The sequence below is a fragment of the Zalophus californianus genome, chromosome 14, assembly GCF_009762305.2.
Source record: "Zalophus californianus isolate mZalCal1 chromosome 14, mZalCal1.pri.v2, whole genome shotgun sequence".
In the NCBI taxonomy this organism is placed as follows: domain Eukaryota; kingdom Metazoa; phylum Chordata; class Mammalia; order Carnivora; family Otariidae; genus Zalophus; species Zalophus californianus.
In genome coordinates, this window is record NC_045608.1 from 66,957,920 (window position 1) to 66,980,374 (window position 22,455).

A 22,455-nucleotide genomic window follows, 5' to 3' on the forward strand; every position below is an offset into this window, starting at 1 on the left:
AAATTCCCCATTCCCAGTGCTTGCCCCTGTAAGATTCTGGGGTCTTTTGACTTCCTCCCAAATCCCAAGCATGTGTCACCTCTATGATCTGCCCCAAACATGTTATCTCCTCTTGTTTTCCTCTCTTGATGAAAGCCTGCTGCTCAGGTATTAAATTATTTCCCTGTCAGCACAAGTCAAATACAAACAGTTATCCACCACTTCTTCATTTATAAATATTTATTGAGCACCTACTATGCACCACACACCTTGTTAGGCTCTGGGATGCATGTGACATGAGATCACCCCTGCCCTCACGGAGCTTACAATCTAGTAAGGGAAACAGACAATACACAGTGACCCAACATATAAACACAGGTTGTGACAAGTGCCATACAGAAATATAAACAGCGATATGATATAGTTAACACCTTTTTAGATAGAATGATCACGGACAGACGGAGGTGGTTAAAGCTGGATTTGAAGCTTGCCTCACCACTTACAAGATGCATGACCACAGGCAAGTCACTCACCCTCTCATGATCTGTTTCCACATTTTAAATTGGAGACGATCATACCAAACTCAACCAATGCTGCTCAACTGTTAATGATCATGAGAACTCCTCAGTGCCTTCTCACTGCTTTATAAGGCCCGGCATGCTTTCTTACACAAACGTGTAGCTATTCTGAATATTCTCAGTTCTCTTGACAACTAATCAACTGCCATGATCCTACTCATCGGACACTTCCATAGGATCAGCCAGTTGCCTCATCTACGTACTACTGTAGCACCCTCAATTTTGCCTTTTACCACTGCACTGTAATCTCCCTATTTCACTCTTTATTCTACTGAATCACAACTTTGGTGAAGGTAGGTATTTATCTATCTTGTGTTCTGAGCGCCTGATACAATGCCTGGCATGTAACACAGGACCTAGTATTTGATGACTGAGACTTCTGTAAGCCAAAAGAAGCAGCAGAGAAGTGAAAGACATTCAGAAAAGAGGGAGTGTGATGGAGGAAGGTCCTGAAGATGACAGGAAACAAGAGTCAAAAGTCCATGGGGCTGAACTGGCCTTCAGGCCCACCTCATCCTCTGAGACTGGAATGAAGGAGAATGAAGATGGGCACATGTGGAGAGAAATCATGCTGGCAAACTGAATCTTCTGTGTGCATTAGGAAGCAAGGTCATCTGCGGAGACAGGTGTGGTCTGAAAAGGACTAACATTTGCAATAATCGACAAGAATGGGCAAAAGCAGCATGTAATACCAAATCAAAGGATGGATGGGGGACCCTGAAGGAGGGATCTGGGGATGCTTTTGAGGCTGTAATAATGGAGGAGCAGTCTAAGGTAGACAAGAACTACAGAGAAAACAGGGCGTTTCAGTGCAAGAAAGTATCAGAGGTAACCAAAAATCTCCCAAGCTAGACTGTTGGGTGGATCATCCGTCAAAATGTTGAAGACTGAGAAGGACTACAAAGTTAGAGATGGCAAGAAACACTGTGAGTCAGGAAATGAAGCCTTCAGCAAATCCAAGGACATGGTCAGGTTACTTGGTAAGAGTACAAGCAGCTAACAGTAGAACCTCGCCTGGGCTGCAAATGGGGCAGATTTTCGTCAGAGGCCTGGGGAGAAATGTTTAGAAATTACAATAGAGGTAGGGCAGCAACCACCCACTTCTTCAGTTATGTGGTATGTAAACACAGCCCACACTGGTGAGAGGTGCAGAGTATGGCCAGACTTGAGGTAACAAGGCAGTGAAGAGAAAAACTCCAGAGAAAATGTGGAGACGCAGTGAGCATGGTTTAGCAGAGAGAGCGGATGGGCAACCGGGAGGGACTAGAAGATCTACAGAATGGAGACCAGTGAGAGTGAAAACAATGAAGGAAGGCTTCACATCTTCAAAAGACTGCCGAAAAGCAAACATAAACTTCACAGGCCCTTCCCTTTTGAAATCTCATGCTTAACATCAAACTCCTCATTGCCTCCCCTAAATGACTAATGCCCATTTTAACTGCATCCTCTCTCTGTAAACAGATCCATTATCCTGGTTACCCAGGCTTGAGAAATGGACTCAGCCCTCACTCCTGGATCTGTTCACACCACTGAATCTGGAGTCTTCCTTTGAAATGGCTTCAGGGTCCACTCCTTCCTTATTCCTGTGGCCATCACCTAAAATCAGTTATTAAAATCTTAGGTCTAGATTCCCAAATAACCTAATTAGTCAGAGGGCTTTTGAGGTAGGTCTGTTTCAGACTCCCAAGTCCACTGAGAAACTTACTTACATCTATTCCTTCATCTGTAAAATGAGGACCATACCACTTTCCTTTGTAGGGCAAATGGAAGGAATGAGACATTTTTGTAAAATTCTTAGCACAAACCCCTGATTTTTGGAAAAGCTGATTAGGAGCCCTTTGAAGTCTGGGACTAGATCTTTTATTCTACTCTATCCCACACACATTTATAAGACACATTGAATATGTGAATAGTTTGGTGAAGGCCAAAATAAGAGACATGTTCTATTTTATAACACAACCCTCTTCTTCACTAAAAAGAGTTAAGCTTTGAGAACACAGAATGAAGAAGCCATTCTGAAACAAAAAGCAGTCTGGGAAATTATGTGGTATGCCAATCAATAAAGTAATACACCTTGAACATTTGAGATAGCAATCTGTTTTGGGGGGGGGTGTTTTGTTTTTGCCACAGAGCTGCCCTTAGGACACCAAGATGTCACTGGAAACACAAAAGAATACAAAGTGAAACAAGCAAAGCTTGGCCCTGCTTTTGTTGGTCAGCCTTACCACTCTTCCAGTTTGGCTTGGACTGCCTTTGGCTCAGGAGATCCTACTGGCTTTGGGGAGCTCAGAAAGCCCAAAATGGAGCCTACAGAAAGAGGAAAAAAAGAAAGCTGGCTACTAAGGGCTGGCCCTAGGTACAAATGGTTAAAAAAAAAAAAAAGTGTCAAGATTTTCTAACTAAAAATAGAAAACATAGTCTGACAATGGGCTATTTCACAGGGTAAGTAAAACTATGTGAAAAATTATTTGGATATCCTTAGGCAGGTGTATCTGGAACATGTCAAATAGATGTAGCTGAAACTGAGACAGTCCGGGAAAATCGTTGTCAATTACCTCCAAATCAGCGCAGCTCACAGGGTCAGAAAGGTATAGGGTCTTAGCGCAGATGCCAGCACAGAGATGAATGGTGTATATTCTTGGAAAATATGGTTAAAGAGCTTTTCTCATATCATATGGTTGGAGTATAAAATCAGTAAAATCATGTGGAAAAGTGAATCAGGAACTACAAAAGTGTTTGTATCCTTGACCCAGAAATTCCATCTCTAGTAATTCAACCTAAGGAAATAATTTATACACAAAGATATTCACTGTAACTTTAGGAGATGCAACCTAAAATGTCCAATGGGGAAAGGTGATACGAATCATGGCACATCCATACAATGGAATATCATGCAATTAAAAGTTGACAGTTTTTAATGACATGTAGACTGAGAAAAAAACCAAGACAAATTATGTTGAGAATGAATAAAACTATGTGAAAACACTCACAAGTAGCAGAGACTGGCAAGAAATATGCAAAAATATCAAAGTGCTTATTATTTTTCTTATACTTTTCTGTATTGTCTAATTTTTCCACAGTGAGCATGTATTACTGACATACATACAAAAAACAAAAACATTACTGAATCAGGCAAGCATTAAAGAAGAATGGGCACTTTTATAGAGCTTTATTTGTTTCTCCTAGGAACTGGGAGTGTGGCTCCTAATAACAAAAAAAGGGGGGGGGCTTACAAACCAGTCATTCATTTGACAGGAGCATCAGACTCTTAAAAAAGCAGAGAAATTCTTAAATTGTTTTCCACAAGTTTCACCATATTCATGTAGAACTGCAGCAGAAAAAATGGTGATTCAGATTGAATCATCAATCACTGATCTTACTGACAATAAGCTCCCACAGCACGTGGAATCCAGGGCCACAAAACACATCACACCCAAGTTTAAATGATGCATAGCGCTGCATTTTTTCAAAATGAAAAAAATTAGGAAAACAAGTGTTTACTTAAAAAAAAAAGGGAAAAGGGTAAATAGTTAACTGCTTTTGTACCAATTGGGAGCTAAAGAGAAATAAAAGGCATATATGAGAATTAAACTAATGCTTTATAAAAATCAAATTTACTTAAAAAGATAAAATGTTAACTAATGAATATTAGCAGAAGAAAAACAGACTTGGTTACTAAGTGACTAGTGTCCAGGACTGGCCTGAAGGCAGAATGCCTGAAAGGTCTAATGTCAACAAGTCCTAAATAGTCTCTGTTGAATACCACTCCACCTAAAATCCAACATTTTACTCTTTCTTCAAACTCTTTTAAGATTCTACCCTAGGGAAACTTGTTTTATGTCAAGAGTCATGGCTCAACTTACTTATTATACTTACAATCCTCCCCTAATCATAGTATTTTCATCCCAGCTTTCCTGAAGCACACTGTAAGATAAATGCCACATAAACTAAATTTAACGCTAATATTTCATTTATCCTTATAATTAATTACCCTATGACAGATGCCAAGTATTTTTACCTTCTGGTAAAGGCATTTACCTTCTGCTGGGCAGAAATGGAAATTACAAAATCCTAAAGTGGCTCACCTAAGGGTCAGAAAGTTAGTGAATGTAAGCACAGTTTAGCTGTGAAGCTATATTCAACACCAAGTACAACGTCGGGAGTCACCAAATCAAGGTAAGCCTTGACATTTCTACGTGAATAAGGATCAAAACCGCAGGTTACCTCAGTGTTTGTAAGAGGAGACTAGCAGCTACAGTCTGCAGTTCCTTTCCTTAAACAAGATACTCCACATAATCACTAGTTGGCTGACTACGGAACAGCTAAGACAACCTCCTCTGAAACTGCATTACACTTGGTTAAGCAAAAATCTGGGCAAGCAAAATAAACTACTAAAAAGTCAGGGTCTCGGTATAAGTATCTGGTGACCATGCTTTAAAAAAAAAAAAAAAAGGATAATGACTTAATGATCGTGCTGTTGTAAGGCAAAAGCATAAAGAAAAGTACTCACCTTCAAAGATACATACATAAAAGCCCCAATTTTAAGATTACAAACTTAAAAGTGTATTTTTAAGAATGTTAGTCGCCTGTATAAATTAAAATTTTATGTAATTTCAGTATAAAGCACCAAAAATGAACACTAAAACTGTTCACATAAAATAGTAAAAAGGAAACAAAGCACAACTACAAAAGCACAGAGGTATCGGTTACAAGAACCAAGTAAATAATTTCTATGAATATATTTTCATTTAACCTTATAAAACTTTGTTGATTATGTTGGGGGGGAGTCTGAAAATCTAAAGGGTAACAAAATGGTAACAAATATCCATCATTTATTTATTAACAAATTATACCACACAAATCGGAGTTCCGTTTTCTATCTGATTACAGTGAACAGAGATTGCATCTGTATTTAGAGCAGCAACATAAAATTTACGAGGAAGAAATTCTCTATGTGGACCAAAGGCCTGTAACATGGACTGGAAATCTAGTGCCTAAGAAGGTAAAACCCGCAATGATGGTGCAACTACTGTAAGGAAGATTCTGGTTTGTTGCCACGTTTTTCATTAAGCAGCTCTCCAAAAGGAATAATACAGTAAGGGATGATGTAGACAAAGGAGGGATGATGTAGAAAATCATATGAAATTAAATCAGTACAAAAGGAGCACAGGGGCCATGAAAACTTGAGGTGTTTAAAAACAAAAACCACCCAAGCAGTGACAAGTCAGCTTCCTGGAGTTCCATCAACCCTGAAGTAATGTGAAGTGTCCCTGTTCTAACTGAAATCGGTACTCTTCATCTGGACACTTAAGTCTGAGAAATCAGATTAGTCATTTTTAAAAAGGGTTTTTATTTTTAAAGTAGATACAGTTAGGGGGAGAAAGATAAACATTAGAAAAGTATCAAATCCTTGAGAACTCAAAAATTTAGGGAGCCAAATGAAGCAAAGGGAAATATAAAATGTGGATAGAAATGTTTCTCTAAGGGTAAAACTCGGTCTCCTGAGGGATTTAAAATCAAGAACACTCTGAGTGTTTTTCAAAGCGGGCTGCAGGACCATCCTCCCCAAACCTTCCTCACCTTAAATTCACACACTTCTAACTCTGCGTGTCCTTCATGGTATCAGGAAAGATTTCCTTGTTTAAAAAAAAAAAAAAAAAAAAAAAAGGAACAGGAAATCCGATGCAGTCCCCATGCCTTGCTGTTGTTTGTGTCTTCTAATTAAGTTTGAAAATCATCACTGAGACTGTACTGGTGACAAATGTGACCAGAGTTCTAAATTGTATCTGCTTTGTTAGTGTTACTAAAATGTGAAAAGTTTCAACAAAGATCTGTATATTATCTATAAAATAAATGAGTCAAAGAAGTTCCTAGGAAGAGATTAAACTTTGTTAATCCCACCTCCCCAAAATCTGTTCTTCTATACTGCCTCAAAGCTCTCAATGTTGCTGGTCAGTGTGAACAAAATTCCAATGAACATTCTAGCCACAGGTTACTCCAAAAACATTTCATTCAACATTCAATGGCTGCACAGAATTTCTTTTTCGAGAAGGCAAGCCCAATTTTGTAGAAATCTCTAGAATGAGAATGTACAATTACCAAAAATAACACACATCACGTCAGGGCAGGATCTGCATAGTGTTCTTCAACACAATCACTGATAAAGAGCAGCCAAATCCCAGAACTTCCCTTTGCAACTGCTAGCAAACATCAAAGTGTAAATGACAACCAGGGAAAAATAAGTAACACAAAGGCCATTTTTCTTTGATGGAATCAGGAAGAAAAGAGGAACTGCAGAAGAAAAGTGGAGCCAAGCTCTGGCCACTTAGCAAGACTTCATTATTCGATGAAACAGAACAAATCTCCGTGGAAAGGACTCATTCAGCAAACATTACTTCCTTCCAGGTATTTTTCCTTCACATCAGGTTAAACAAAAGTTGCTGTCATTTTAGAATCATCGATTACATCTTTTTTTAGTTAGAAAAAAGTTTACTTGAATATTTACATAATTTTATTGCTGTTTATTACAACAAAAAAAAATTTAACCGATGTGTGTAGAATCCATCCAGTAACATATGAAATTGAAATCCGTCTCTGGAGAAGATAGTTATGGCCAAATGTATCTGATGCTCAGAGTACAGCATGAGTAAGAAAAATCCTTGCATGTCATTTGGTTCTTGCTGCAGTCATCTGTGTTCATCTCTCAGAAAGCCAAAGAATCCGTCTGACGTTTCAATAAATATCAAAGTAATTGTTACCAAAAAAATAGCTTCCACGGACCAGAGATCCAAGAAAGAACAGTTTTGATGAATGATTCCTAGAATCGAGTGAGTCTTCCTTTAGTCCAATGAGATGATGTCAGGAATGTTACTTCCACTGCTGGTTATGACCCCTGTCTCACTCCTGCTGCTGGATGAACTAACATGAGTACTGCTCTCATGGGGGCTGGTGGTGGTGACAGACGTACTGCTTGCTGTTAGGGGTGAGGTGAGACTATCCAAAAACATAGGAGGACAGTACTGCTTGAAACAAACAATGATGCCGATGAGGAAGAGGCTACATTGATTTTAAATAAAGAGACTAGAAATTGTTAGATATGCACACGTGATAGCCACATACTCAAATCCCAGTGGGATTTAGAAATTTCTCAAAACTTCACATCTTTGGATGGAAGGTGGCATGAATTTAGTTAGCCATTTTACTGTTTAGTGAGTGCAGCATATTTTTCATTTTCTCAAATCTTGTAGAATTTGTTGACCACATACATAGGTACAAGTACAAAAATGTCAACAATAATCAAAATTATTTAATAGTATATATTGGCCCCACAATTATGACTCATACTTAACCTCCACAAGAATTTGCTCACTAACTGTATTTATACCAGGTTTAAATCACATCAAAAAGGCTAGCAAATACTTATTTCTAATGGTATTAAGCAAAAATGACAATGCAAAATTCAGTAATTCTTTCACTTTACTATCAATCAGACCCTTTAGGAATAATGTTAAGATTGATCAACTCAATAGTGCCACTCTGAATCCTTTGGACATACATGAAATGATACCTGTGTAATCAGGAGCATAGCATTCATTCTAAAACAGAGACTACATGGTAGCTAACTACGACAGGATGTTCAGAATAGAGAAGTATCCCACATAATCACAAAATTTCGGAATAAATCTTAAAGATCTAATCTAATCTAATCTTCCCTGTGAGACTTGATACCCGCCCTCCAAGAACTCATATTTCAAGTTTCCTTACCATCTTGATCGCTGACTCCCAAATTCAAACCCGAGTTTAATACTCTAATATTGTCCAAAAGGAGTAGAGAGATAGGAGCTAACAGCTTTATTTTATGTCACCACAGAATATTTTATGTGAGAAACAACAACACTGACTTCAGTAAAATAAGTGAGGTCCAATATATATGAGAAGAAGTCCTAAAAGTTTGTCTTTAGATTAACTGTATCAAAGAAGATCAGTAAGGATATCCTATCAATATTATCAATTCTACAAATTTTTCAGCCTATCATTAGACATACTAATCACCAAACAGGAATTTAAAATTGAAGCTGTTTCAACTACATGATCTACCAAAAGATCTTAAAACGGCAATGACAGCCCCAGGCTTACACTTGCCAGTAACTGGAAGAGCAACAACTAAAATTCAGGATGCCTTACCAAAAAAAGTAGTTTAGTGCTTAGGATGGATAACGGTCTTGGTTCATCAATAAAATGAATGTCATGCACAAAGAGACCATATGGATATTGGTTAAGGGTTGGGGGAGAAGGAAGAGTTCTTAAAGAGCCTCTCAGAAGCTCTAAAGAAAGTAGAATTGTAAGGCATTAAACTATTTTAAAATCAAATCAACTCTACTTTTCCACCAACATTGAGGAAACAATCTGAAAAAAAGCCCAGAAATTTACATTTTATTTCTACTTCCTCTCAGGCCATTTTTGACTGCTTGGTAATAAAAAAGTACTCTCTTAAGATGAATGCTAGAGACCACAGTCCCGCTATCAACAGGCCCTGTGAATTCTTGTAATATTCAGGTTGCAGCCATTTCACCTCTAACTCTGTACTCTTCATGCATAATTGGCACATAACTGCACAAAGATAACAGAGCTTAAGGGGGCACTACGGAGGTAAAGGAGAAAAAAATCTAAGGATTCTCAGGAAAACTGAAGGCACCACCTCACCCTTCTATTGGCTTAACAAGTAAGTTAGCCTGACGCTAAGTATGCCAAATAGCACTACGAAATCAAAACCCTCCGGGTTCCAAGATCATTTTTTTAAAAGGATGATTCTCATAAAAATCAGTAATATTTTAAGCCTGAAGAATCCATTTCCTAGAAAAACAAATAGCTACCTTTGTTAAAGAATCTACTGATGTAACAAAGTCAACTCAGGGTGAGAAGAAATTCCTCATTCTGCACGTTACCCTGGGCCCAAATTTCCAGTGCTGTTTTCCTGATCAGATACAGAGTCCTGACACAGGAGGCCACTATGAGACTTAGCAACCTCTGTGGCCTACAAAGCAGTGGTCTGTGGGTCTTCCTCTGGCCCACTCTACCCTTGGCAATTCTCTCCAAGTCTGTTTCCCTTCCCCCTTCCGCTTCTCCCATGCCTTTCCCTCCTCTGCTCTGCCTCTGCTATATGCCTGTCAGTCCAGGTTTACTGCAGGTCTCCACGTTGGGACTCTAGGATATTCGAGAGTTTCTTATCGCTGGCAGAGAAAACAGGAATGACTGGTTTATAGCAACTTTAGACTGGGGCATCCCCGAAGTCTGAATCTGACTACCTCTAAACACAAGGAAGAATCAAGCTAATGATTCAAGCCTGTTGAACCAGCTTCCGCTCTTTCCTACATACAGAACGAATGTTTCACAAATAACTTCTGTGAAGTTTTAACTTCCGGTCATCACTGCTTCCTCTCATTTTAATCACTCAAGTGCTTGTTAAGAAATGCCAACTGATTATTAAACTAAGTAAAATATAATTAAAAATTCAGGTATTAAGTCAAAAATATAAATTTAAAAACAACTTTATTCCTCCAAATAAAATTGTGAAATATTTATATAGTAATTCATTTCCACCAAGTTAAGTAGCTGAAAGTTGACTGTCCTGATTTTATGCAACTGGTCATTTTTAGTTAGTATGACATAACCAACAATCAAATACAAATTAGTTGCTTAAATTCAGGATACATACCTGGGGATCAACTGGAATAAGGGAAAGAAAATCCAAACCTAAAACAAAAATGCTTTGTTAATAGTTGTCTCATATTTTGGAGACAAGATTATTTCCCAAAATCATTTTGTATTTATCATGAGTCATAAAACATTTGGGTAAGTGCTTACCATTCTGCCACAGAGAAGTTCAATACCACAATCAGTGATATCTAAAGTGCATAAAACCCCAAAATGAACATATTCCCTCACAAAACAACTGGAAAAACCACCTCCCAGAGACTTAGAGGGACCAGTCCAAAAATTTCCAGGGAAGTAAGACTAGTCAAAGCAAACTTTTCCCCTTCATCACTTAACAGAATGAGAAGCAATTAAAATGATGAGAGAATGATCTGGATTCGGACCATTAAAAAAAACATACTTAGGCTCTTAAGATACTTCACATTTATTTTTTAGAAATACACCACATTGAGCTTCATCTAAAATATCACTTCTTAAACAGATGTCTGTTTCACGGATCGCTCTCTGTCATCCTGTCCCCACATCAAGAGTTCACACAGTTCAACGCTCTGCACAAAGCAAGCACTTGGTTAACTGCTGCTCACTAACAAGTCAAATCTTAGTAGGGTTTACTGGGTTATAAGCTAATGCAGTTTTCTAAACCAAAGATCTGGGATTCTCCAATTATGCTTTAGAAACGGGAATGTGGAAAAGTTTGCTCAGTAATACAATTTTGAAGTATTAAAATTATAACAATAAATAATAAAAAAATTCAACTCTGAAAAGTCTAGCAATAAACTTCAAAATCAGTCCCCCTAAACCTCTCTGACTAGATTTTAAAACATTAAAAAAAAATTACTAGGTATAGGTCAGTGAGACAGGCCAATTCCTGTTCAATTCTATGAACTTTTATATGCTGGCATTCAATGTCACCTCAAATATAACAATCATACAGAATAAAAGTCTGATATTAGATTGTTACTCAAAATAGAGGATATTTGTGGAAATGATATTTAAAATATTTAATAACCGGTATGAATAATTTATACCTCTTTTAAAGTACATTTATTCCCTTATAATCTGTAAGGATAAGATAGAAAGGCTTATCAAGTGATACAAGGTATAGCACCAATCATTTGAAAGAAAGCACTCAGTTTCTAAAGCATTTTTAAATACGGTTTTTCACTCCATATGCCTGTCACTAGCTCTATGATACAAGGGAGTCTGAGCCAACACTGGACAAAGGGGATCACAATTAACTTTTCCAATGACTTCCCATTATACTGATCATCAGTAGATGACATCTCAGTAAGCTGAGAGTTTCTCTTCACATTAATGTTATTAAGTAAATCCTCCACATCTGAACAGTAATTCAAAATCTGTCTAGCCCTTATAATACCTTCCGAATTTTATATGTTCAACATTTCTATTATTGACTATAAGTCACAAAGATAGTTTACTGGCATGTCCTTTAATTAACTTAATTTTGTTAATTTGGTTTTGTTTCAAATGGTGTAACATTTTTAATAGCTTCTGCTTTTTATAGCCTACTTAATTTTATATGTTCAATCACTTTTAATGTTTGTTGAATCACTCAGTCCATTTGAATAACAAACCTTTTTTATAAAGCTGAAGAAGAGTATTACTATCTCTTGAAATACTGTGTACTGATGCCAAATCAACTCAAAAATGCTCATTTTCTAACTGCTTAACACTTCCCACTTCATAACTGCAATTTAAATAAATATACAGGCTTGATATAATTTTTAAACTGTGCAGCTCCAGCACTGGAGGCTGCCCATCAAGGTGCAAAGATTCTTCATATTTTCGTTATTTCAATTCCCAGCTCTTCAGATGTACTATAATTCTCTCTGATGATCATTTCATGTGTGCCAGTCGATATATACTGACAAAAGATTTAAGACATTTACTTCATTTATATCTTTTGACACCTTATCCAAGGATAACTGAATATGGGGACTTCTAATATGCCATAATAAAACAACTAGAAATGTTTCTAAGATTGGTTGAAACTCTTGACTGTGTCCCTAGCATTACACAGATGCTCTCCACACAAAATCCAATGTTTTAATGTAAATATTTCTCACTGAAACCATTTTTTCTCAAACACTAACAATGAAGTTCGATACAGTATTTCAGATGTTATTCCTTCTGACAAAAAACTTTAAACTATTATCAAAGTCTTGCACCTTACATTTTAAGTATACTATTAAAGTTCCTATATGAAACAGATGGGAGTTTCATGAATACGGATTAAAATGTTACTGCCTTGTTTTGTAGTTTAGTAAATACTGTTTTCTTATTTCACAAGTTTCAAATGCAATGTGTTATACTATATATTTTTATGCTCACCTAAGTATTTCATGGTTGAAAATGCTCAATTATTTTTAACTAAAAAGCAGTGTTAAAATTCTGATGGTACATTCTAAATGTTTTGTTTTATTAACACTGATAAAATTGTAGTTTTTAGATTTTAAGTGTTTCTTTATGTGAAACTGCCTCTACATGTCTTATTAATAACACCACATTTTCCTTACTTGAGCCATGAACTTTAACAAAACATGAATGCTACAGGACTAAATATGTAAATGTTTAGCACTTTCCAATTTTAATGATACAAACTTTTGAGCACCATTCGCACCTGACAATATGGCACTAGCAATAATAAGGCAGTCATATTTTTTCTTGAAATAATCAAGCTGTTTTCCATTCCATAAATACAAATTATTTGTTTTATTTTGTATTCATTGTTGCACAGTATCAGGAGGTGTTCCAAGCTGCAGTTCATTATTAATATCATTTCTTCTTTGTTCTCCTGCAGATTCAGAAGATTCATGTTTATGATGTTTAAAAGGAATGTTAAGAAATGTATTAAAACTTTGTCATCTCTCCATTCTTGATGTTCTATTTAATATTTTATTATAAATTATTAAATTTATAAATATCAAAACTGCACAATAGGACTAATTACATAAAAATTATGCACAAAAATAAAACCAAAATAATTACTAACTACAAAAGAGCACATTAACAATGAAACCAAAGTAAAAACTAAACTATTTAGAAGCAGTAATTGCTACATAATTCATAGATGATGATAAACTGGTAATTCTTCTAAAGTACAATAGATCCTTTTCTGTTCAATTTATCAACTGGTAAGAAAGCATTTCAACACTTCAATAACCAGTATCCCCATGCTGGTTTATACTGGCCAAGTATCAGCCCTGCATATTAGTCTTAGTTCCTCCATACCAGCTTGAAATATATTTTACAAAATATACAGGTAACATAACTTATTGCTTCTTAAATCTGCACATTTTATAAATAGTCTACTTTATGCCCAAATTTTGAAATAATGTAAATTCTCTAAAATTAAAAATTCATCCAGACTCACATAATTTGAAAACTAACAGAGCAAGTGATTCATAAATTGTGGCTGTTCTAGTCTTAAATGGCCAGGGTTGCTTTAGTAAACAGAAAGCTTTTTCAGCATTAATTTGTATTTCAAGGTTTTTAGGAACACAAATTCTTCCAGAATGCTTGTTTATAACACATACTAAGACGATACGTGGACACTCGTCAACCTCATTTAAAACTAGACAAAGTTAAAGGAAAACATGGCAATTAGGAACTAAGTATCTCTGAGTTCCGTCTGTCTTATGGACCAAGAAACCTCCCCTGTATCTTGGCATCAAGTTTTGTACACAACAAATATTTTTTAATTGGTGCAGGCTGGGCTTAACAATGTTTAAAACACCAATTCCCCAAGTACACATGGAGTAAACATAGTTAAGTAGGCTTTTTGAAATTTTTGATAGATACCATTATTGGTCTATTTCTCTTGATTAAATTTTATTAGAATAATTTGAATAAATTTCAAGTGGCAAGATTACACTAGGCCAGATAACACAATTACCGATTGTTTCAACACAAATCTTGCCGAAAAGAATATATACCGTGCTTAAAATAAAGACCTCATTAAGAGGGTAAGAAAAATAAATTCTAGGTCAAAATTAACTTCACAAATCTAGAAAAGAATATTAAGAACAGGAGGAGGGAACTGTATTGCACCAAAAGGGTCCTTCAGAAAGAAGGGAAGTCATGAATACAAGAGGCATTGGTTTCAAGCTTGCTCAAATTTGACAAAAAATGTCTACAACAACAATGGCTATGGAGGGAAGAGAAGGGGGCGCAGGGCGAGAGGGGGAGTTCCAAATTTTATAAATATGGCCTTGGTTCTAAGGTAATTCAAGCAGCACTGAACTTTTCAAATGTTAATATACACATAAGAGATAGCCCTAAATACCAAGCAGTGCTCTAAGGAAACAGCTGGTAGATCCTATTTTTACAGAGGAGAAAAAGCCCACAGGTTAAAGCTACGGGTAATGTTAGCCCGATGGTAGAGCACTATGTTCTGAAGCTGTGATGGGTTACTGAGAAGATCATGAGAAAACACTCTCCTGAACCTGTGAAGCTTCTATGATAAAGTATCTCTTGAGTACAAATTCCTTAGGAGGAAGAGTAAAGCCTATAAAATTTTCCTACTATATTTCCTACTATATAGGAATCTATAGATTGCTCTGTAGTTAAAATGATAGGAATTGAATGTGATGCATTAAAACAGATACTACCTTTAAATGAAGCCATCAAATTCCCTTAGTATTTGTGTTTAAATTTTAACACTACATTTGCTCCACAGATTAAAAGTAAATAAAACTTGGTAACAAAATACAAGAACTCTTCACATACCTGGCAAATCTGATGACATGCTTGATATTGGCGTGTGGTGGAATGGTACTGAGTAGTCTGTTAATGAAGGCGGAATAGCAGCAGGATCAACCGAAGTCACACTGGGCACCCTTACAGAAGATGGCTGATACATGAGAACCCTGTTTTAAATAGCACGGGAAATTACAAACAATCTGGCTGTTAGTTCACAGGAGACACGGGCCGCACCACTGGGCATTCTCAGCTGTAAGCGCACTAAGTTTCAACTCAACTACATGGCAGCTACTCACTACACAGTCCTCCACTCTACTCTCCTCTTTCTTAACAGTCATTTTAACATGAACGTACGATGGCTCTCAGCAGCAGCTGTGACGTAAGAGCAAGCCAGCATTAAAACATAATGTATGGTGCTGGAGCAATACAGAAAACCATCATCCACAAGTAGAAATACACTTTTACATAGGCTCTTATTAATGTATGTGCAACACAGATGTGGATGTCAGTAATTTTACCTGTAAAGAAATTTAGAAATAAAATGGAGGACTCCTAAGATTTGATTTAAATCATGGCACCTTTATAAGTGAAGCTACTTACTAGAGCTCAACCACAAGCTCTTCCATTCTAACCCGAACCGTGTTAATTACCAGTAATCTTATCTGAGAATCACCTGAGCAAAGATAGCCCATCCTAAAGCCAGCCAACCTGATGACAATAGGCAGCAGTCAGAAATTAGAGTAAGATGATTTCTCAAGATTTAAGATAAAATATCCAGAAATAAAAATATAAAGTTACTATGATACCATCTACCCTAAAAGGGTTTATAGACTTTGAAATTAACTAATCATGCTAAGAATACAAATTAAACACACTTAAAAAATACACTATAATTGGTTATATATATATATATACACACGTATAGACACACACACTATATATATATAATTACAGCTTTATAATTTCAAGCAGTATAATTAATATTTTTTTAAATGTCAGGAATAAAGAGAGATAACTGCATTCTATCTATTTAGCCTTCATTTTCTCTTAGTCGCCCAACCTCCCAAGAAAAACATCTTGAATGTACACAAGAAACTAAGCAATGTTAGGGACCCTATGGCTCACGGCGGCCATGTTTTTGTCCCTCATCTGAGTGAGGCTGCAGTGGTAGCAGCTGCTCTCTGAGCCTCATGATGCCACCCAAGGACAAGAAGAAAACGTGATGCAGGAAAGTCAGCCAAGAAAGATAAAGACCCAGTGAACAAATCTGGGGCCAAAACCAAAAAGAAATAGTCCAAAGGCAGAGTTTGGGACCTAAGATCAATAACCTGGTCTTGTTTGACAAGGGCCCCATGTGACAAACTCTATAAGGAAGTTCCCATCTATAAACTAGTAACCCCAACTGTTGTCTCTGAGAAACTAAAGATTCACATTTCCCTGGCCAGGGCAGAACACTTCAGGAACTCCTTAGTAAAGGACTCATTAAGCTGTTTTCAAAACACGGCATTCAAGTGATTTATGCCAGAAATACCAAGGGTGGAGATGCCCCTATTACAACTAAAGATGCATAAACAGGTCCCACCAACTGTACCTTATGAAAAATAAAATTTATTTTAAAAAAGGAGAAGGGACAGGGACACAGGGACATTAATGCTAGCATCCCAAAGCACTGCCAGTGAACTACTGTAAGCTTAATGACAGAGGAACAGAATTATGTAGCTGGAAGGGATCATTATAAAAACGAAGAAAGTAAAACCAACAGAAACTTAGCACCATGGTCACAAAGCTAGACTGAGATGACCACTAGGACCTCTAGATGTCCTTTCTTTTGGTCGAAACACTTCCTGTTACTGCTCCAATTATTACATACTAGCGATAAGAATTGATGACATAGTTGCATGACACTTTTTCATACTCTAAACAACTGACAAAACTATTTCATGACCTCCATTTAAATCTCAAACCACTAAAATAATCACAACCTATTTAGACACTGGAGTCATTCTAAAACTAGTTTGCCTGATGACATGAGGATTCTGTCTAGCTCTTATTCTATACTCTGTCAAAAATACTGACGTCACTGGAAATGTGGAAAATGAAGTCATCTTGAATACATATATAGCTGTGTTGGCAACTATGTTATTCTCAGGACAGTGAATAAATAACATAGTTCAGAGTTCAGAACTCTTAAAAATGGATCCATAGGAAACATAACATGCTTGAGACAGTTAACAGAAGCCTGGTATTTCAAACACATTTTCCAGAGGTAGATGAAGATGGAAGTCATCATCCAAAGAGCAACCTGCCTGGCTAGAATCAGAAGGCTTCTTGGCCTCCTGGAGACCTAAAACCACAAACAGGAGGTGAGCAATACTAGAAAAGGCAGACTCTGTGGAGGGGAAAGAATGAACTGGGGATGAAATCAAGTAAGTTATGCTGTGTTAAAGCACACCTTTTCTTAGGGATTTGAAAACAGTGGTCCTCCTACAGGGATGAAAGTACAACAGGTAATCACCAAAAGTATTTTCAGATTACACGTGATCCTACCTCCCACACCAGAATGTGCATCTGTAATTGGGGGTGGGGGGGACAGGGGCTAAGGAGAGAGACTGGGATGCTCATGCTGAGGAGGGGGTTAAAAAAATGGCTCTGATTATTCTGTTTCATATTATTAATATCTTCATCATATTTTTTTAAATATAAGACACAAGCTTTTGAAGATACACACAAACACATACCACACACACATGCACATGCCCATGCCTACCTTCCTCCTGCTCTTTCTCTTCCTTTGCTATCTCACACTGAAAAGTTTCTTTTGTCTTGATCCTGAATGGACCTCTGAACTTGAATCAGATTTATAGGCGACAACAACAAAACTCACTTTCCTCCTTGGCTCCATTACTTACACCTATAGCATCAAGTCAGTGTCCCAAGACACAGTCTATCACCATAGTAACATCTAATTATCGCATAGGTTCTGTTCTTATAACATGAAACTTTAAGTAACTTACTCCTTGTTTCTCCAGTACAAAATGTTGACTGTCACAACATGTGAAAATGTCAAAATCCAGTGAAGGTACAAATTATTAGATCAACATCTAAAATCTTAGCAAACAGGGCGCCTGGGTGGCTCAGTTGGTTAAGCGACTGCCCTCGGCTCAGGTCATGATCCTGGAGTCCCGGGATCGAGTCCCACATCGGGCTCCCTGCTCAGCAGGGAGTCTGCTTCTCCCTCTCTGACCCTCTTCCCTCTCGTGCTCTCTACCTCTCATTCTCTCTCTCTCTCAAATAAATAAAATCTTTAAAAAAAAATAAAATAAAATCTTAGCAAACATCTGAAAAACTATTATGGGTAGATTAATTTCTATTATGTGAACTTTGCAACCATTAACACAAATTCCATTTTTATAGGAATGGGTAAATTAGTCATTTGTGACCATTATCAATTATACACTGATAGCAGATTTTGGTTTTAATCAGAATATTCACAAGGACTACATTCAGAAAGGTATGATTCTAATGCCTATGCAAAAAAATAGATTTATAAATATGGAATAACAAGGGAGAAATATAAATGGCTATATCTGATGGAATTGTGGGTATAAAAATGTGATATTATAAAGTAATAAAAAATTTAAAATTTGTAACATGTTATTGCCTCCTCATAGGATTAGTAAATACACACACAGGCATAGGTATACATTATGCATGTGTACATATATATTTTAAATTTTGTAGCTTTATCCATAACATCACAGCACAAAGGTAAACTGCTGGAACACTGCTAGAGAGCAAATATTAGTATTCTAGACCATATACTGGATCACTGAATTCATCATACTTGGCCCAGACTTAGATGTCTGAAAATGAGTTAACAGTTCAATAACTTGAATTTTTATCCATAAACCTGAAATCTCCTGTGTGCTCCCACTTTATCATACAAACATAAAAAAGATTCAACAATTTTTTTACCAATTCCTAATGAGTCTTAATCCACAGAAATAAATTATCTCTATATTTGCCTAAGTCTGTCTTTAGAATACCTTATTAGTGACAAAGTAATCATTCAATGATTCAGGGAATGGGGTTGGGACATAGTATTTAGAATTATCTTATAATGTAGAAAAATATCAGAGGTTTTTCTAAAAGTCTTTGATTAAGGTGCCTGTCTCTTCTGATAGGTACTATATGACCACATTTAAGGACTAGAGTAGGTACTCAAGAAGAGACACTAGAAGGATTACCATCAAAATGTTAACAGAAGTTATGTCTAGGTGGAATGCATTCTACCTCTTGATTGTAAAACAACTATAAAACTGTTTTTAAGAACAATTCTAAGGGTGCCTGGGTGGCTCAGTCAGTTGAGCATCTGACTCTTGGTTTCGGCTCATGTCATGATCTCAGGGTTGTGGGATCAAGCCCCGAGTCAGGCTCTGTACTCAGCAAAGAGTCTGCTTGGGATTCTCTCTCCCTCTCTCCCTCTTCCCCCGCTCATGTGCACTTTCTCCCCCTTAAAAAAAAAAAAAAAAAAAATTTTTTTTACTAAAACAAATACCTCTTTAAAAATAACTGCTTTCCAGAATGTAACTGAAAGAAAGTTTTCCTGGTTTCTCATTCTCTATTCTTTCTCATTTGCTTACTATCACTGACCAAGAAGTCCTACGATAAACTTAAACAGTAGAGGAAAATCATGAAAATTCTAGATGCTGAGCCACAAGACAGTATGAAAAGGATGACCAAGAACAAAACCAGAAAAGCATTAAGAGTTGGAAGGGATTACAGAGAGGATATAACCATAGCATGAGTCTCCATGACATCCACTGAAACAGGTGGCATCCAATCTACCTCAATACAGAAAATGTGATTTTAGCACAAAACATCAACTTTCCTAGCGTTCAGCTCCAATTGAGAGTCTTTCCATGTATCTTCCCCTCCACTGGATTTAGATCTCCCAAATATTATAACATAGAATAAACTTAATCAATGATTCCCTTTTAAGAACTACAAGATATTCACATATTCACTCACATATCACATATTCTCTTGCCCTGGCTTAACACCTTCAGTCCTTAGACCCATCCACCCATCATGCTACAGTATGCACTATTTACCACCCTGTTCCCATCTTCTCATGACCAATACTGACTAAAATGATATTACGAAAAAATCATCTAGCCTTAAACAGAATAAAACTAGTGTGGGTATATATCCTGGACACTAGGCTTCTTTCATTAATGCAGCCTAAGAATAAATCAGCTTCAGTAAACCCTTCAAATCATTAAGTGAATTCTGATATTTCAAAGAGTTTCTATCAGGAATGGCTATTAATGAACTAAATACCTTTCCAGAATCCATTAAGATGACTATATAGTCATCCTTATGATACAATCCATTTTATCAATGTATTTCCTAATAATAAAGCATTCCTGGATGAACCCTACTTTGTGGTAATGGATACCATTTTAATATATAATTAAATGATTTCCTAAGATTGAATTTAGAATTTTCATTGGTCTTTCTAATGTGAGCCAGCTTCATTCTGCATGGTTGTTAACGTGTAAATCTCATTTGGGTATTAGGAATTAAGTTGACTTCATGGAATGAGCTGGGCAGCTATAACTTCTAGACTTTTTAAACCAAAATACACTGACAGTATAATTCCATTTACATAAAATGTCTAGAACAGGCAAATTCATAGAGATGGTAAGAAGACGAACAGTTGCCTAGATCTAGGGTGTGAATGCAGATTAACTGCAAGTGAACATGAGAGAAGTTTACTATGTGTTAGAAATACTCTACAACTGAATTGTGATGATGAATGGGCAACTCCCTGAATTTACTAAAATCAATGAATTGGGCAACTTAATAGCTGAGATGGGAAAATTTTATGTCATATAAACTATACCCCAATAAAGCCATTAGAAAAAATAAGCGCACTGAGAGGCCCAAAGGACAAGACTGGCACACCCAAGTCTAATACAGTATGTTCATGGGATGTCAGGAAAATCCTCTGCTACTATCTTGCAGCTTCCAAAATTTCTAAGAAGCACCTGTTGTTAGATACTTAAAGCTATCACTTACTACATAAGACAGCAACAGCTTCTGCCATATGAGTCATAAAATCTACATGCTAGAACGCATTTACTTGACCACAGTTTGCCCTGGAGAGGATGAAATAGGAAGGCAACCAATTTTTACTGAGAGACTATCACATGCCTGACACTGAGCCTAAGCTTTCTCACTAGCTTATTGAAATCGGACAATCATCTTATGAAGTAGGTATTATTTAACCCCATTTTACAGAGCAGAAAAAGGAGCCTCACACAAGTATTTCAGTCAAGATCCCAGAACGAGTAAGCAATGGTATCAAAATTGGAATCCACACTTGTCAGATTCCCAATGCCACACTCCATTTTTACGCCAGGCTTACTCCTGTTGGTCTGTGATGCCAAATTTAGGTTCCAGAAAATGACAAAAAAGGATCAAATATGAAATACTTAGACATGAGAAGAGTTCAACTCTCACTTCCCAAAGATGTTAATAATTTCTTCATCAGAATTTTCTCCTTTAAACAAGGTGCTCTCTTGAAAATATTTCAACCAAACAAAGGCAAATGAAAATAGCCTTCTATGGTTATGCAACTCTCAAAGAGACATTTACAAACCTGTACCAAGAACAGTTCCAAGTGTAATAAACAATAGTGAACTATAAATTAACAAACCCTTTGGTTGGGCTGCTTTGTGTTTCTGACATAAAGATGCATTTCCTTTTGGCAGGAGGGTCTTCCTCTTCATCGGAAGAGCTTTCTATTGTTAGGTCAATAACATCCACTTTCTTCTTGCTTGTCTCATTGGCTACAGTCACTGAACAAGGCTTACTGAGGACACCTGAACCTGATGTAAGGAAGAGAAGTAAAAGAAAAAAAAATAAAGGTGGGACACACATAAACTCTAACCATAAGTCTTAACTGTGCAGCAAGACCAGGAGAATATACAGCCAGGAAAGCCACATACTCTGCCCACTGGATAGAGACTAACTCCTTAACTCCACACATTGGTCTGTAAAGTGCTTACCTGGGGAGAAAGAGTAAGCTCTATGCCTTGCCAGAGGGTCAACAAAGCCTCCTTCGGAAAGCATGCTCTTATGTCCCCAGTACTGCCAAAGGATTTGCTCAGATCCTGGTGCTCACACTTGTCTCCCCAGGTTAGCAGTCATTTTATGGACAGCAGAGGGTTAGGGATCCAATCTCCAGCCACAGGCAAGAGTATGTGGCTTCAAAAGCTGTGTATTCTCACAGATGTGTGGCACTGTTAAGTCAGAATCGAATACTTAATTCTAGCAAAGCAATGGTACTCATGTCAGAGACTGTATAGGCCCCTCACCATAAGCCAGAACTTGGTAAAAATTTAAAACCTTGATGATGAGCTGAAAAAACTCCAAACTTCTCATTTAAGTTATT

At 36.9% G+C, this 22,455-nt stretch overlaps 1 protein-coding gene and 1 pseudogene across 7 annotated transcripts in view; one reads left to right on the forward strand and one right to left on the reverse strand.

The window, feature by feature from the left end:
- Positions 1–204: 204 nt before the first annotated feature.
- The window catches only part of PIAS2 (protein inhibitor of activated STAT 2), an 89,420-nt gene continuing 67,169 nt past the window's right edge, over positions 205–22,455 (reverse strand). For 3 of the 7 annotated variants that reach the window (XM_027575239.2, XM_027575242.2, XM_027575243.2), the window contains 4 exons: positions 21,718–21,889; positions 15,021–15,160; positions 10,273–10,310; positions 205–7,579 (listed from right to left, as the gene is read on the reverse strand). In XM_027575239.2, the coding sequence (XP_027431040.1) occupies positions 7,397–7,579; positions 10,273–10,310; positions 15,021–15,160; positions 21,718–21,889 (533 nt within the window). In that variant the 3' untranslated portion in view covers positions 205–7,396. Of the gene's footprint in view, positions 7,614–10,272; positions 10,311–12,985; positions 13,087–15,020; positions 15,161–21,717; positions 21,890–22,455 lie in introns of those variants that run through there. The other 4 variants (XM_027575245.2, XM_027575240.2, XM_027575244.2 and 1 more) reach the window with 4 other exon arrangements.
- Positions 16,187–17,753, forward strand: LOC113912288 (annotated as a pseudogene).